Source organism: Cinclus cinclus, chromosome 11 (assembly GCF_963662255.1).
Source record: "Cinclus cinclus chromosome 11, bCinCin1.1, whole genome shotgun sequence".
Classification (NCBI taxonomy): Eukaryota; Metazoa; Chordata; class Aves; order Passeriformes; family Cinclidae; genus Cinclus; species Cinclus cinclus.
Window position 1 is genome coordinate 8,600,937 of NC_085056.1, and position 17,128 is coordinate 8,618,064.

The window sequence follows — 17,128 nt, forward strand, 5'->3', positions numbered from 1 at the left end:
AATTCCTTGCCCTTTAAACCTAAGTATCAACAAACATTGCAGGGGATGGGAACTGATGTGATTTGTATAATCAGATATCACACTTGGCTTGACTAGGGGAAAAATAGTTCTCCAGCTGGCTGTGGGCTTTGGAAAAGATGTATCATAATTTATCACATGAGAGAGATTTGTATAATTTTCCTGCCGATCAAAACATTTCCCTCTCTCCACACATTTTCCTTTCAGTGACAAGCGTGGAAAAGACTCTTAGCCAGCACATTCCATAGAGGAGGCAAATTATGAATTTTGAAAGCTTAATGCTTGTTACTCAACTATTATTTTTCTATCCTGGGTGGCCTGGTGTTGTTCAGATACCTTGTGATGTCTTTCAAGTTGAACATTTGAAAGACACTGTGGGAAGGAGGGAATAAAATTTTTCTGTATATATGCATTTTCTCTCTATGCTATGTCATTTTAAATATAACATTGTAAGAAAAAAGGGAATACTGAGCCTTTGGTATTCCTTTGGTAAAGTGGAAGAAAGCAGCTTCTCTTGTTAGAGGGTTTCTTTTTTGTTTTTAGCCTCTGGTGTTTTCAAGCTGTCAGCTCCTGTGTGTTACTAGAACACTCTGTTCCCCCAGTGGCTGCTGGGCACAGGTTGAAGTTTGTAAAATCAATCCCAAAGCAGTTCCCAAGCTCTCAGTCTTCTGGGATTGTTCTTTAATCTTTCCACAGTTTCAGAAAACAGTGTGTCTTGTTAGAGTAAGTACTGGGACGACATTTATTGTTGTTCATAGTTGATGTTGTGCAATTGATTGCAGTGAATCAGGACATCTCGTGATGTGGTGACAGCTGGAAGTTCTGTGCATGCTCTCATTTACTAGTGCTCTTTGTGGGAGCTGACTGGTTGGCTGCTGTTTCTGGTGAGGCAGAATTACATTACATTACATTATCATTGTAAATGGCCTAGGACCTGTATGTCTGAAGTGTTTCCTCCTTGGGTCGTGTTACCCGGGAACGCACGGACCCGATCTGGGCACGGGAGCTCCTCTTGGGAGGAGAGGTGGAAGTGCAGGTCGCAGGGTGAGCTCTCCTTTGAACTCCCATTCGTGCTGCCCCTTGGTGTGAAAGAGGAAATTATCAGTGTTCTGTGCACATCTCTCTCAAAGACTTTCTGGTTAATACTTAGTGTTTTACATAACAATGAACAGAATTATTTTGTATTAATACTAGCTATTTAAACTACTTTAGAGATATTAAGGTATAATTGATGTGTTGTATAATTGTATCCTTAGGAAGAGGTTAGTGCCTGCAGGCTGGCAGAGACAACTGTAAGGAATCTATGGTTTTTCTTATTGCTCTATTTTTGCTGCATCAAATTAAAAGCAAAGCTGTTACAGTCCAGTGTAGTTGTGTTCTTCCTGCATTCTGAGATGTGACAGATTCATTGAGGTGATGAAGGTACTGTTGGATATGAACTGGAGAATTCTTGGATGATTTCGGTAATTCTGATTTTACTTTCTTTTCCCTTTTAGTGTATAACTCAGCTGAGCAACTCTTTCACCTCAATTTCAGAGGACTGTCGTTTTCTTTTCAGTTAGACTCCTGGACTGAAACCCCGAAGTACGAGGTCAGCAATCATTCTTAGCTAATACATGGTCTTTTTGCCTCTATGGTACTTGCAAAGTATCATCTACTTTGTCTTGCTGTCTTTTGCAAGCAAAAGAAACCAGTAATTTGGAAGGAATTGTACTCATCAGTTGTGTTCTTATTAATGCTATGTACCCATCTCAAAGTTAAAAATTTACTTCCTGTTGACAAAAGGCGTGTGCTTAGGGGTTTTGCTTGCATCATGAACTGGGACTAGCAATTCTGTTGGTGAAAGGAATCCTCGAAAAATATGAGTGCTGTCTATGCAAATGCATAAATATTAAGCAATCTACTGGGAGGCTGTTCTTTTATCAGGTATTTTTGAATCTCATCAAAGTGATTATGCAACTAAAGTAGGATAGACTTCATAAAATACATTTTCATCTTAAGTGTCTTTCATTATGAGTGCTTTTAGCAAGCCAAATGAATGATTTATTTGTAATGCCTGTTTGCATATTCACCAAATGTTTGGATGTGTTACTGAATAATTAAATGCATTACTGCATTCTTTGAAATCTGTGTGGAAATATAAGTGGAAACGAGATCAGGTCCTCTGTGGTTTCTTTCTGTACTAGCAAAAATGTATGTGTAACTTGTTTTGTGTGAAGATGAAAATGCTTTCAATTGTATAATCTGCTTTTTCCAGTTAAAAAGCATTAAAATAAAAGAGCATATAAAGAGCCAAAACAAGACATCAGCCAACATGATGACACATGTTCTTTGTCACAGCCTAGTGCTTTAGTGGTTGTGGTTGACATGTCACAGGGGGTAACTGGGGGAAGTTATGGTTTAGCAGTAGTGAAGGTCAGCTAGGTTTCACATTGGAAGGTGAAGAGAAACCTAATAAGCCAAACAAAAAGAATGCCTCAACAAAGAATAGTTTCTTTTCATGCAGGAGTTCCCAGGACATTGATGAATGAAATAGCCAAACTACTGAGGAAGTCAGTTGTTTTACCAAAGATTTTTAAAAATCATAAAATGTCTTCAGTTGGAAGGAACCTGTAGGGATCATTGAGACCAACTCAGTTGTTCTAGTGAGGTTAGTAAAATGTTCTTTGCACAGAGTTGTAATGCTGAAGTCCCCCCAGGAACAGGTAGAAGGATTGTTTTGAAAACAGAGTAATATGAAACAGTCCACAGGTAAGAAAAGTATTTGTGGATAATTTTAGAGAGGAACATTAGAAAAGATTGCAGAGTGAAGTCAAATTTGAATCTGTCAAAATCTGTCAAGTTCAGGGAAGATGGCACAGGGGTGCTAAGCTGCTTAGCAAAGCAGTGCAATCTTCTTGTGGAAATGGAAGAACTATAAAGAAAACTTTGTAGTTTATTGTATACCTGGAAACAAGCTGCAAGTGAGGAGAACATGAAAACCTTTTCTCACTTCAGTAATCTGAAGTCTGACTACTTTAAGCAGTGTATTAATGTTTAAGTATTTAAGTATTAATGTTCTTGGCAAATTCAGGAAGAGAATTGAAATTGGGACAGCTCTAGAGTGGAGGTTCCTTTCTTAATTCCTACAGCAATGAAAGTCATTGGTCTAGGTTAATTTTTTTCTTAAGAATTTTGTGTGTGTGTTTACGTTATGTGATGTCCTGCTAAAGTAGACAAGGTAAGTGTTTACATATTGTGCATCTTGTTTTTGATGACACAAAAAGATAGGGTTTCTTCTGTCTGGTGACAGCAAAATATGTTATTGGTCTTGAGTGTCCTGTCATATTCAGAATTGAAAGAAATTCCTTCTTCTAGTGTAATTAAAGTCATTCTGACTTCCTTAGGATGCTTTCTATTTGATAACAGCACTCAAATCCCTGTCTAAACAGTATGTGTAAGAATGTGGTGATAAGGAGAGCGGAAAATCTATTCAATGAACAAGTTTCTGTTCATCAGATAAGGCATCTCGCAAACAGCAAAAATGTTAAAAGGCTGAAATTAATGCAGTGAGAGACAAAAAAGGGAAGTTTTCCTTTAAGACAGGTGATTTTTTTTTTGACCTTAAATGCAGTGTATCAGTACAAATACCTGGAAATTGCTAGCTGCCAGTGATCAAAGGAAAAACTTGAATTCTCAGTACACACAGCAGCTAATTGTCAGACTAATGGCATCTTTTGATGAATAAACATAGTAAGTATTTTGACCCAGCTTGGCAATCTGGGAGTGGTGGAATATAAAAAAAAGCTACCTTGAAGGTTGGGTTTTTCTGGTATTTTGCTCCCTTGTCTTTTGCTGGAGACTTACAATATATGCTTACCAATTCAAGTATCTTTAACGCAATTTCTGACCTAGAGCTGAAATGTCTGCTGTACTGTGTAACAAGAATGATTTTGTGTTTCTGCAGCCTAACTTTGCCCATGGTCTGGCCTCGCTGCAAATTCCGCATGGCGCGACTGTGAAACGCATGTACATCTACAATGGAAACAGTCTGCAGGACACCAAGTATGTACAGCTGCTCGTGCTCTTCCCATCATTTGTTTAGTGCTTTGCTATTGCTAAATACAATTGTGTGGGGTTTTTTGCTTCAGTTTGGGTCTTCTAGTAATTTGGTATGATTCTAAGATACCTAATCTTAGAAATACCCAGACTGATAAGATGGCATTTTTTGCAGAGGCAGTTGAGTTTTAAGGCCAGGAGATAAACACATCCTTGGATTACTGCTCAGAAGGGAGGGAGCCTTGTTTATGCAGTCATTGTCTCCTATTTAGAAATAAGTGCACTTGAGAAAAATGCTGTTGTCCGTGCCCATCTGTGACGTGGTGAGCTTTAGTGAAAGCACTGATTGTTGCATGGAGCTCTGTTGTGTGTGTGAGAGCACTCAAAGCCTAACTTTTAGCTTGTCAGTCACTCAGAGGAGGAATTGACATAAGGACAGGGAATTTTAGGGAGCATATACAAGCTGATACACAGAAAATATGCCTTTCCATTAAAAATACCTCACTTGGGGCTGTTAGTATTTTCTAAAATAGTATCGTTGTTGAATTAAATTGAGAACCTCCCCAGTAAAGCAGCACAGTTGCATTTGATGTACCTGTACAAACTGATTTCATGGTCTGGGCTATGAGGTACCTTCCCGAGAGCATCATGGAAAAAGCTCTGCTGCATTTGGGTGATATGCCTAAGTTTAGATTTAGTTAACTTTAAAAACTCCACAACTTCCATTTTCCCTGAGAGAAATTTGAGGTGACGTTTCCTCATAGGAGATAGCCAAAGGCTAGGTACAGTTTCTGTAATTCCTTAATTCGTGGAGTCTTTGAAACTTACTGGTTTTTCATTAATAGTAAGGATCTTGCATGTGAGTGCTGTCTTGTTTCTCTTCCTTTTCCCCCACACGTTCTGATCCTTCTGTTTGATATAACTTAATCTTCAGTCTGTTACATGCAGCTTTGTCAAAATTAACGTGCTTTGTTCCAGTGAACTGGTACCAGCTTGTTACAGGAAAATTTGAAGGTGAAGCAAACCCTATGCACATTTTGTGTGATTGGTTTCAGGGCTCCCTTGATGCCTCTCAGCTGTTTCCTTGGGAATGTGTACGCTGAGAACGTCGACGTCCTGCGAGATGGAACTGGACCCTCAGGTTTACGGCTTCGCCTGCTCACTGCAGGTATTGGAGACACTCTGAACATTGCACTGGTTGTTCTCAGGAAAAGGTTAATAAGCACAGGTTATTTGCGATGATTTGATAAGAGATTTCAAAGTGTTCTATCTACCTTATTTTGAATTACTGGAAACAAAACCTAGTTAAATCCTTTTGAAGATGAACCCGCCCACTGCTGTATATTCCTAACCCTGGAGAAATCACTGAGAACTGGAGCCCTCACATGTTCCAAGTCCTTAGAATCTGTTTGCAGAAATGGAATTTGTCTCCAGGTATATGTGCAGAAGAAAACAGATCACTGTTCTCAGTACATCACTGAAAAAAACCATGACAAACCAAGAAACCTTGTGTATGTGTGCATTTTCTGAGATTCCAGGGAGCTGTATAATATTGATATTCTTGTGATTAAATGTGGAAGGCTTTTAAAAATGCCAGCAAATGACTACGTTAATGCTGCAGCCTTAAACTGCAGTTCCAATTCAGTTCTGTTTTCATTTACTGTAGGAGATAGTGGTGAAAGTGAAGAGAGGCTGATGAGTCCTTCTCCTGTAGGTGCTTTCAGAAATGGGAGGGTGCTTAGAAATTAGAAAGATATAATGGCTGCAAAGGAGAATTGTTTGGTCACCATAATTTGGGACGTGACAATGTTTTTAAAAAAAAATACTGAGATATTTTAAACAATTTTCATTAGGAGGCTTTTGACCTGTTCTGATTGTTAGCTTTATGTATATCAAGGAGACACTTGAAATACGTTCACAATATGCAAAAGCTGAAAATGAGAAAATTATAGATGAAGAATAAAAAATTATTAATAAAAACAGAGCAGATATTTTCAAGCTACATTGCTTCTCTCATTACAGAGGAAGACAAGGTAGAGCTGTCTAGTGCAGAGAACATATATCCTCATGTACTGGGGTAGGAGTTAGCTATAGCATCATAATTATGTAAATTATTTTGAGAAATTGGACACTTTTAAGGTAGTGTCAAGTTTTATTGAAAATGTATATGCAGCCTAAAGGAAATGTTGTCAGTGAGTAAAATAATTAGTGAAATACCACTCATGATCAGACTAACTTGCAGAGAGGCAATCTGGACATGTGCTGTTCTTGCCTTGCAAAGTTTGCAGAAACTTGTGGAACATGTTGCACACCTGTTCTTTCTCTGCCCATGTATTACCCATATATTTGAAGTTACTGTTGCTTAAGAAGTCAAGGATGACTGAATTAGTTTTTCTGATTTTAGTGGGTAACTAGCTTCATAAATAATGCATAGTGAGGAAAGCTAAGTGTGTATTTAAAGCACATCCTGTGTTTTGCAGTAACTGCTGCATATGTGTACTTGCATTCTCATAAATGAAAGATGCTGCATTCCTGGAAGCAAATAGGCTCTCAAACTGCAACATCTTTCCATTTTCTAACATCTGGTAACATCAGCAATTCATCTGTAATGGCTATTCAATAAGATCTGGTTTAAATGTTGTTTGCACAGGGATGTACTTGCTATTGATTTAGTAAGTTATGGGAATTTTGAGTAAAGAATGTGTGTTCTGTGATACAGTTAATATGGATGAGGGATTTTACTTTATGTACTTGATGTTTTTAGCTGGAGGTAAATCTCTAGCTGCTAAAGTAGAATATTCTAGGGATAGAAATAATTCCTGGTATTTACTGCTAATAGTCTCCTGATCAAATTGAGATGGGCTGGGAAACCAAGTCGTCCATGTGAATGGCAAGGAAGTGAAGGTAGCATGGCTGAAAGTGGAGGTTAAAATGAGGAACCATGCAACACTAAGCACATGCACTGCTCTGATAAGAAATGTTTACCCTGTTGCAAAGTAAATGGTTAAATTTAGTTTGGCCCTGTTGTCTGAGGAATGCAGCTGTTTGGTTTGTGATAAACAGAGGAATGCTAACCTTTTGGTGCTGATTTACTGATGTATTCTGTGATCAGGATGGATGCATGTAGAGTTGTTTTCCATTCCTCAGGCTGTGGCCCAGGTGTTCTAGCCGATGCCAAGATGCGGGTATTTGAGCGCTGTGTGTACTTCGGTGATTCCTGCCAGGATGTGCTCAGCACCTTGGGCTCTCCACACAAAGTCTTCTACAAGTCCGAAGACAAGGTGAGGGAATTCATTCAGGCCCAGACTTTGTTCAGTGGTGTCTCAGTTTCATCATAGTGCTTGTGTTTGGCAAGGTCAGTGAAGCTGAACTGCCATGTAGCACAAATTACAAGTGCTTGACATATTACTTGACATAACAGATGAGGCTGAACCATTATATAGTGGATTTTAAGAAGCTTTTATAAAATCTAAATTGATGCAAATCTATTTAAATTTATTTTTTAAATCAAATCAAATAATGTTAAGTGGTTTAAGAAGTGTTACAAATGGGAGCACTTTGTATCCAAATGTGCCTTAGCAAGTGTGTGCTTCTTATTTTTTTTCACTTACAGTGTATGTAAAATAACCTCAGCATATATTTTGATCTTTTCCTAATATTTTTACATAGCATCATGTAAGAAAAACCTTTTAGTTCCGGTAACTGAAAAAGCTGATGTGTCACTGTGCTGCTCTAGGTAGGTGATGGTCCTGGCACAAAGCACACTATCTGACATACTTGAGCAAAGGCTTCAGATGAGATTATAGCCATTGTTTGAATATAGAGACATTATTAAAGGCATTAATCTTTAAGCATTATTGAATGCATCTGACAAGTGTGTTTCTTGCAGATGAAAATCCATTCGCCCTCGCCCCATAAGCAGGTCCCATCAAAGTGCAATGACTACTTCTTCAACTATTTCACACTTGGAGTGGTGAGTGGAAAGCCTTCCTGAACAGTTAATGTGAAGTTCTGATTTAGTTACACAGCAATCCTTTCAGGAGGCTAAAGCCTGTGGGAAATGAGAGACTTCAAAACTCTTGATTGCTGCCTTAGGAATCTCTGGATATGAAAAGCTACACTTGACTTTCCTTTAACACTTATAAATTTAATCAGCAGCATTTTATCTTCACCAGTGGATGGAGAGCCCTTTGCACTTTTGCGATCTCTTAGGTTTTCTCCTTTTTCTGTCAAGCCTGATGCGTAGGTAACTAGTTCTTGTTCCTGAGATGCATGCCCCTGTACCAAAGAACTGAGGCAGGTATACCATAACATCAGTTGTGAAAGCTTGCTGAGCTGTGGGATGTAGTTAAATCTTCATGTTCCTTCTTGCAGCTGTTTAGCTTTAGTCTACATTACTGTAAATAGTATGCAGAAAAGCAAGACCTCCTTAGAAAACTTGCCAACATTAGCAGATGAAACTGCAGTTGTGATTGAGTGCTGGAGGAAATGTGTTATTTGAATTTACAAATAGTCTTATTTTCAAATAGTACTTTTCATAATTTGATTCAGTTCCAGTGAGATGAGATATGTGTCACTCTATACAGGTGCTATTTTAAAAAATCTCAGGTTAGTTTAGAGAAAGCCACCTTCCTATCTGAATTGCTTCATCTGTCTTTTTTGTCTTCAACAGGATATTCTCTTTGATGCAAACACTCACAAGGTGAAGAAATTTGTCCTGCACACAAATTATCCTGGTCATTACAACTTTAACATGTGAGTGTACAGAACTCATCTATTAGAGTACATTAAAACAGCTGAAAAGGAAATCTTATGTTCTCTTTATAGAATTACAGTATTTTTTCCTAAGTGTCTTTGGTGTATCTAGTAATGTGTGGAGGTTTCAGACATCATTAGTAACATTTTTTACTTTAAAATGCCTATATATATACTAGCAAGTATGTCTTAAACCAGTGAATGAGATTAGGTAGTTCTTGGTCCAAGTATGATGTGTAAACTTGGCAAACTGTATTAGCAAGAGTGCCCATTTACTGGTAGCTATGTTGCTGTTTTTTTCCTAACGTGATTTTAATTAGTGATTAAAAAAATCTCATGCTTCTGAACATGTTTTCAGTACTTCCTAAATGTACACTCTTTAGAGGAAGAGTATGAGTCAGTGATTAGATGTCTGATTAAAGCAGTTAGTGACCGAGAAATCTATAGTGCTCTTTCATGGCTAAATATTTCTCCTTCCATTCTGTATAACAATAGAGTAATTTGTGCTGAAGGATTTCTTGTGTCATTTAAAGAATTGCATTAGGACATTCCCAGGCTGTTGCCTTTTTTGATGTAGAAAATCTAACCGAGAATTTAATCTGCTATCATAGATTGTCACTTTCATTTTATTATTGACATGACTTTTCATTAAAGGGATTATTAAGAGCTGTAAGTGTGTGACTGTGCAGTTTATCTTGGCTTCTCTGTTTTCTAATAGCTTTATGATTTGCCCTTTCTAGTTACCATCGCTGTGAATTCAAGATTCCACTCATCATTAAGAGAGGTGAGCATTTCCCTGCTGTCCTGCTTCAGGGGGCACAGAATGCTCCAAGGAGAGCTGGGATCAGTTTTTGTCTCTGTCCTTCATTATCAGAGGATGCCAACAGTGACAGTCATTGAGGCTGAGAAGAAATGTAGGGCTTAGGTTTCTATTTAAGTGGAAAAGACACTTCAGGGCAAGGTAGCAGTTCTCTGATTTTACTTGCACTACCTCCTCATTTATTTGGATCACACAAATATTTAGCTGCAGCATCACAATATCCTGTAATGCTACCATTCTGCTAAAATCAATTACCTTGTGCCTGGAGGCTCAAAATCTGTAAGATAGTGTTAGTCTGAGGTCATCTGTCCAGTCCACTGGTATTTAATATAATCTGGTTTATCTGGGAATGAAAATTAACATCCAGGGTATATTGGCTCTGTGTGCTACAGACAAAGTATGTCTGTTTGTGTTCACTTGAAAATCTCCACTTGAAAAAAATTAATTTATAATTGGTGGTACTGATTTGGCAAGGTACTGAGATATTCCCAGCTCTGTGCAAGTAACTAATCTCAGCAAAGTAGGGGAGCCCTGTCTGAAGATCACAGTGATTGAAGTAGACTTCTTCAACATAGGAAGAAATGTGTACTGGGAAGGTATTTGGATAATCCTGAGAATGCCAGATGCTGCCTAGGTTTTGGCCAGGGATGTTTTCCTCATTCTGACAGGTATTTACTGCAAGCACTTTACCGTGTGAAGTGCAATCCACCTGTGGCTGTCACAGTAGTTTGAGCATATGGGGAATTAAAAACCTGGAAAACAAAACAGGCTTATATGAAAGTTGATTTGTACTTCAGCCAAGAGAATGAGCATGGAAATTTTCACTTCTAAAATTGTTTTCCCTTAGGTTATTGTACTTCCAAGCATTAATTCGCGATTAATTTTATTTACCTCAAGTAGCATTATTAATTTATTCTTAAAGTGTCTGGTTTTTTGTTTATTTGGAATTTCTCACCAGCTTTTCTGGCTTCTAGCTTATGTCCAAGACAGGTAACAAGATGTGAACAGATGTTATAACTGTTTTGAAGAGCCCATCTTCTTCCCTCTGCTGACAGTGCCTGATGCAATTTTATTAGTTCCCTTTTGTAGTTCAAATTCAGATGATAAATTAAGAGCCAGAGTTCAAGTTGCACAGACACTGAACTCACAGAGAGCATGTTTAGAGAGGAAAAAATACAGAGAAGCAAATGGTCTTTAACTTGACTGAAAGCTGTGTTTGGCATGTTTAGTGTCTAGATCTATTCCCACTGCTTTGGGAACATGCTTTCAGTGTTTAAGAGTACCCAAATATATGTATGTAAGATATGTATGAAAGTACTTGCAAGCACCAGCAAAGTTTCTGTTTCAAGGCTGTAATTGTAAATGCAATTATGTCCTTTTATTATTTAATAGGGAGGCTGTGGTTCCCAAGCTCTCTGCCATCTTTATTTTGGAAGAGTGATGTTTTCACTGACATCAGGCCTGCCAGCTCCTGAGTCTCCAGATGTCAGTTTTAGCCATTAGTTGAGTTTTAGTTTCCTTCCAAGTGTTTTGGACTTAATGAGTGGCACATCATGTTACCTCCTCCAGTGGCTGTGCTAGGCCTGTTAGCTTAATGCAAGGAGATGGAATTTCCTTTACACTGGTGTTCTTCCATGTAAGATTGAAGCTTAAGCTTTTATAACCTTTAAGTTGGGGCTTGCTGTAAATAGGGATGTTTGCTTTATCACCTTAACTGGCATTTAATCAGTGTTACTGGCAATTCTGATTGCTAGTGAATGCTGATAAATTTGTATATGACCTGATCTAATGCTTCTGTGTCTCCTGCTATCTGAATTAACATAGCAAAACAAAGGATTATGTAGGGGACTGTTCAAGATTAAGCTATAAAAGCTCTTCTGTTTTTGTTTCATAGATAGTGCAGATTCACAGACAGAAACATGTACAACATACAGCAAGGTAAGCATGTGCAGAACTGAGTGTTTTCCTGATCTTAAACCATCTAAATGATTCATCCTAACTTTACAATACCCTTCAAACAAATTACAGTTGTGGTATGTTGTTTTGAAGTGGAATCGTAGAACTCCAAAAGTTAGTGTGTATCTTGTGTTTTAAATATTTTGGTGTGTTAAAAGATCAAATTCATGTGTAATAGCACACTTCAAGTAAACTAAATTACTACATTATGGCTTGCATTTTAACACAGCTGCAGGTAGAAATAGTGAAATAAGCGATAGGGGATAATGGCAGTGGTGGCTGAATGTTAGCTGGAGACATGTTCCTAAACAAAATTCTCACAGAGCTATTGTACTAAACATAGCTCTTGAAGACATGTACTGTTTAATAAGAGAGTCCAGTGCCTTTCCACTTTCTTCTGAAGGACACCAGTAATGGGATGTTTCTTAGGCAGCAGCCTTTCAAAACTGTCACTGATGACAGCAGACTCCTTGAAGCCTCTACAGCCTTACCACCTAAATGAAATTCCCAGCTGGGCAGTTGCTGCTGCATATTTAACAGCTGCATTAAGTTGAAAAACTTCTCAAAAACTATTCATCAGTGTCTCTGCAGTCAATATTCAGTCAGGGTCAGTGCTGCTCTCTTGGTTCCTGGGGTGCCAAATGAAGGCTTTCCTTGGTGAATTTTGGGTCCCATACTGGGAAGAAAAATTGCAGTCAGCAATCTGGAAGATTCCATTCTATGCTTTTTTATTTGAATTAACTTATTCCCTTCAGTGCTTTGTCTTATTTTAGTCTTGTGTGTGAAACTGCAGCTTCTTGGAGTCTGGTTAAAATGAGGAAAACTCATTGGACACTTCCCAATCATTAAATAGTGCAGCTTTCCTCTTCTCCAATATTGTTGCTTAAATAAAGGAAAGACTTTTGGGAGAGGTAGCAGTGGGGCTATTTTTCCTCTCTGCAAAGGTATGTAAGAGGATATTTTGTTGAAGTCTCCCACAGCTGCTTTGGTCTCTGAGGTACCCCTAAAATGCCACAAGACTTTCCAGCTACAATTTATCCATAAGACCCATATAAGTTTTTGTATTAGTAATTCTAATTCCAACCTATTTTAAGACGAAAATGAGACTACTATACCTTAAGAGAATTTACTAGCCCTAGCAATGGATAATTCCATTACTGAGTATGGCTCCAGTCACTCCAAATACTTCTGTAAATACAACCTCATGTTTATTTGACAGATAGGTTTGTCACAAACAAATGTGCATGGCATTTCTCCTAGATAAAAAGAATTTTCTTGTGCCTCATTTTAACACAAATTCATTGATGTATTTACAGTGGGACAGTATTCAGGATCTACTGGGGCACCCTGTAGAGAAGCCAGTGGTACTTCACAGGTAAAAACCTCTCTTGCTTGGCAAGGATTGGGATTTGCTTGGGCTGACAACAGAGGATGAGGAAGCATGTTTATGGCACTGGTTACTTTTATACTGCTTTGCTGGCTAAAGTTTCAGGGGTTTTGGCCACTAACAGGACAAGATAGCTGCTCTCAGAGGAAATAAACTGACATGCTCAGTGAAAGTATTTCCAAAATACCTTGAAATGCAAAATCCAGAGATGATATTGGAGAAGACAGTGTATTAGAAAGTCTCTTCCTTTGAGTAATAAATAGTGTAGAGTTCTTACTCTTTTTATAAAGTATTTCAGTAACATGTAGCACTGTAAATATATATATGATAATGTATATAACAGCAGTCTGTCTGAAGAAGCTTATCTTTTATGAACCTACATGGTTCTAAAGTTTCTTTAGGCTGACTGAGGATGGAATAGACCTTAAATTTGCTGTGTTATTTCAGGCATTGAGGTGGATTCTGGGTTAAATGGGCATTGCAGAGTTACCACTTTGATGTGAAACCATGGTTTTTATCTCAATACAAGTGTAAGTGATGGGTACTGTGCAAATACCACAACAATTTCAGATAAATTAATGTATTTTTATCAGACTTTCACATGATTTTGACTTCGATATTTTTCTTTTTTCCCTCCTTAATCATTGTGCCCTTTGTTCCCCTTTACTCCTGTGTTATGCCAGTGAGATGATTAGAGCAGAAACCATGTGAATGAAGTAAAGCTAAGGTGAAATAGTGATGACATAGAGCCCTTCTATTTCTTCCATCTGTGTTGTAGAGTAGTTCAACCAGAGAGCGCTTTACTGAGCACATCTCAAATGGCTCAGACATGCAATTTGAAAAACTGACCAGTTTACAAGAAAGGACAAAAGGTAAATATTCATTAGGGGCTTTTTTTGGCTGTAATCTAAAATTCATTGCAGTCAACAGAAACCGTCAATGTACAATCCAAAAATACCAGAAATAACTGGAAGACAAGTGGTACATAGTTCTTGAAAAATACTGTTTAATAGAACTTGAATTATTCTATTTTGGCATCATACAGATTCATCTTCTTAACATACTAAATCCAGTTGGTTAAGAGACAGTATATAGTAAATATAAATAATAGACTACATATAGTAAATACATACGGTAGAGGTTGAGATACTAAGGGAAGGATCTTGCACAAAAATGATGTGTAGTAAGGAACAGGGTGCTTCTCTCTTCCTGTGTATCTGGGGGTTTTTAATGGTTCTTCCTGTTCGAGTAAAGTGCAGGAGAGTTTACCTGTAGAGGTCACTAGTGGCTTTTTCATTACTTTATCCCCAAGTGTTATTAATGGCACTGAAGCATCCAGCAGAATTTCCTTTGGCTCACTTGGAGCCTAGCAGTGATGTTGCATAGCATAGAGATATTTCTTTTGATTAAAGCTGTGATGAAGATGCTATAATTCACCTTATGTTGCTGACTAGTTATTCTTCTTTAAGATGTTCCTGATCCTCACATACCCATTTTAAATTTTTTTTCCCCTCTTTACTGTTCAGGTCATCATCTCCAAACAACACTAACCCATTTGGGTCAACCTTTTGCTTTGGACTGCAGCGAATGATCTTTGAGGTTGGGAAAAAACCCTTTTATTTTTGTTTGAGCATGGGAAGACGAGGAGTTTGCTATTACTATGAGTGCTATTACTATTCAACAAAAGCCAGTGCTTGGGAGTGGTATAATTTTAGTGCCTGTTGGCAGAAAGAGGGAACTTTGCAACCTCTTCTCTGAGGTTGTGCATTTGCATGTTGAAGCTGACACTTCAAGTTTGTCACCTGGAACTCAAGCTAGCAGGAGATCCATTCACATGGTGGGTTGGAGCAGATAGTGGTATGTCATGGAAATCTATGAGACTGTTTTTAGGAACTAGCCAAGAGCTTGTTGTTGTCATTTGTTGTTGGGATTTCTTTCCTCAGGCAGATCACTTTTACTACTACTGATTTTCTACTTAGTGTAGCACTTCTTTGAATTTCCCTTTTCCCTGCTGTGTTTTTGCAGGTGATGCAGAATAATCACATAGCTTCTGTTACTCTGTATGGCCCCACACGGCCCAGCAGCCAGTTGAGAACGTCGGACCTTCCCCAGTGAGCATCCCCTGCAAAGTCAGCTAATTTCAATGCTACAGAATTAGTACAGCGTGCCTTGATTTGCTGCCACTTATAATATGGAAAGCACGTTATGATTTTTTGTTGTTGTTTTTCAATAAGCCTTTCCACCCAGGAGCGGTGTGGAAAGGAAATTCTCTCAACCCTTCATCATGGGGCATGGAACTTTTGATGGAGGAAAGCAGCTTAGGTGCCTGTGCCGTCATTTATTCCTCTCCGTTGCCCTCATCCTATGCAGCACAGACCTAAAGAGACTGTCCCTCCTTCTCAGCTGGCAGAAGGGGGAAATGGAAGAGGGGCACGTAATGACTGCAAGAATTAGAAGCACAAACTTTCTGAGCCTTGGAGCATCTGGAAGCAGGTATTGATTTTAGTCTGTTTGTGTTACTGTATTGATGTGGTGGTCACATTTTAAGAAAAAGTGTGTGTATATATATATAGATCTAAACACCTCGGTATTTCTGTGGCTTAGGACATTGTACCAAGTGTGACAAGGATGTATATATGTCCATGATTTCAGGCACCACATCTTTGTGTAACTTTAAACCAAGCAAGTAGCATGTGCATAATACTTGGTTGTAACATTTGCACTACATACACTTTAATTACTTGATAAACGTTTATCTTCACTGAGGAGCATCTGTGTACTGGGTGTGAGTGGGGTGTGGTGGTTATTTAATGTACACTGCGCATAAAGCTTATTTATACAGTGGATCAAATTTATCCACCTTCCTGCACTAATATGTACTTGATATGCTAATACAATTTTTTTCTGTCATGGCTGGTTTACTAATTTTTTTTCATATGCAATTTCGAAAGAAAATAATTCTGGAAGGGGTTATTTCTATGATTGAATTATGTTTTAATGAAAAGATTTGATACGATTTTTCATACTAGTGAAAAATTTAACGAAGAAATAATGTTGCCTCATTTGCCTCTGTTCCAAAATCCTTTATCCCTCCTCTATTTCCTCAGAGAAGGAAAAGCTGTATATAATGGTATCTCAGAAAGACGTTCTGGAATTCCGCCATCACCGAGATAACCTTTTCTGTAACTTTTGATGTATGATTTTAATTTATGCCAAAGGTTTAGCCAAAGACATCCTTGCTGTAGTTTCACCATTTCTGTACATATATGCTAACTGCACACCCCACCCCAGCAGACAGGATATAGGCTTCTTTCTAGTTGGGAGATGCTGCTCGCGACATTTTATCCCAGGAGGATACTTTAGGTTTCTAGTTCTCTTACCAGTCTTATTTGAGAGAAATAGGTGGTCTGTCTTTGAAATAATGAACCCTTTTTAAAAATGGACAAGAGAAATGTATAATTTTATCCCATTTTTAATATTTTGGTGTCGCAACTTGTGATACATAGATGACAATTTTGTGAGTTTTACTATGTGTGTACAGATTTTTGTAAATATGACATTTTTGTAATTTGAACTCCATGTACAGTGTAATCCTGTATAGTTTATCAATGAATGAGAGATAGGAAGTTGACTGTTAACTGAAGTTTTGGATCCTGGACCAGTAGCAGGGATAAATGTGTGTGTGTGTGTGTGTGAGACATTCTTTGCCATTTAGTCTTCCTGTATACTGTGATACTCTAAACTGATTTTGCTAAAACAAACAAAAAAGCCCCATGGAGAATCTAATGGATAAGGAAAAAGTTACTGTTTACCTTTATCCCTAGGTGTCACTCCTGTTGAATCCCTGTTCAATCTGTGCTGTCTCCTGTGATCGTTGCTTGCTAAGAAAATTCTATGCCTCAATCTTCCTTTTTGTTTCCTCTCTAATTTTAATTTCATTTTACATAGCCCTTCTGTAAATTAAATGGAATAATGAGCATGTACACTGAAAGAAAAATAAAAAGAGACTCTCAGTTACTGTTTTTGTGTTAAATGCAGTTGCTGGGTGTTTTTGTAATAAAATCATGGATGTTCTTGCTTTTTGTTTTCTTACCAATTAGTTCTTTCTATTTTACTGGTTTTCAGACATTGTATTTGAAGTATCTGACTGGTGT

General features: G+C 37.9%; 1 protein-coding gene across 3 annotated transcripts in view; it reads left to right on the forward strand.

Moving 5' to 3' along the window:
• PHAF1 (phagosome assembly factor 1) overlaps nucleotides 1-17,069 on the forward strand; it is a 34,060-nt gene extending 16,991 nt beyond the window's left edge. For 2 of the 3 annotated variants that reach the window (XM_062499997.1, XM_062499999.1), the window contains 11 exons: nucleotides 1,515-1,609; nucleotides 3,965-4,062; nucleotides 5,112-5,224; nucleotides 7,204-7,337; nucleotides 7,946-8,029; nucleotides 8,729-8,811; nucleotides 9,552-9,595; nucleotides 11,526-11,569; nucleotides 12,904-12,962; nucleotides 14,501-14,573; nucleotides 15,000-17,069. In XM_062499997.1, coding sequence (XP_062355981.1) covers nucleotides 1,515-1,609; nucleotides 3,965-4,062; nucleotides 5,112-5,224; nucleotides 7,204-7,337; nucleotides 7,946-8,029; nucleotides 8,729-8,811; nucleotides 9,552-9,595; nucleotides 11,526-11,569; nucleotides 12,904-12,962; nucleotides 14,501-14,573; nucleotides 15,000-15,089 — 917 coding nt within the window. In that variant the 3' untranslated portion in view covers nucleotides 15,090-17,069. Of the gene's footprint in view, nucleotides 1-1,514; nucleotides 1,610-3,964; nucleotides 4,063-5,111; nucleotides 5,225-7,203; nucleotides 7,338-7,945; nucleotides 8,030-8,728; nucleotides 8,812-9,551; nucleotides 9,596-11,525; nucleotides 11,570-12,903; nucleotides 12,963-13,752; nucleotides 13,849-14,500; nucleotides 14,574-14,999 lie in introns of those variants that run through there. The other variant, XM_062499998.1, reaches the window with a different exon arrangement.
• The last annotated feature ends 59 nt before the right edge of the window (nucleotides 17,070-17,128 follow it).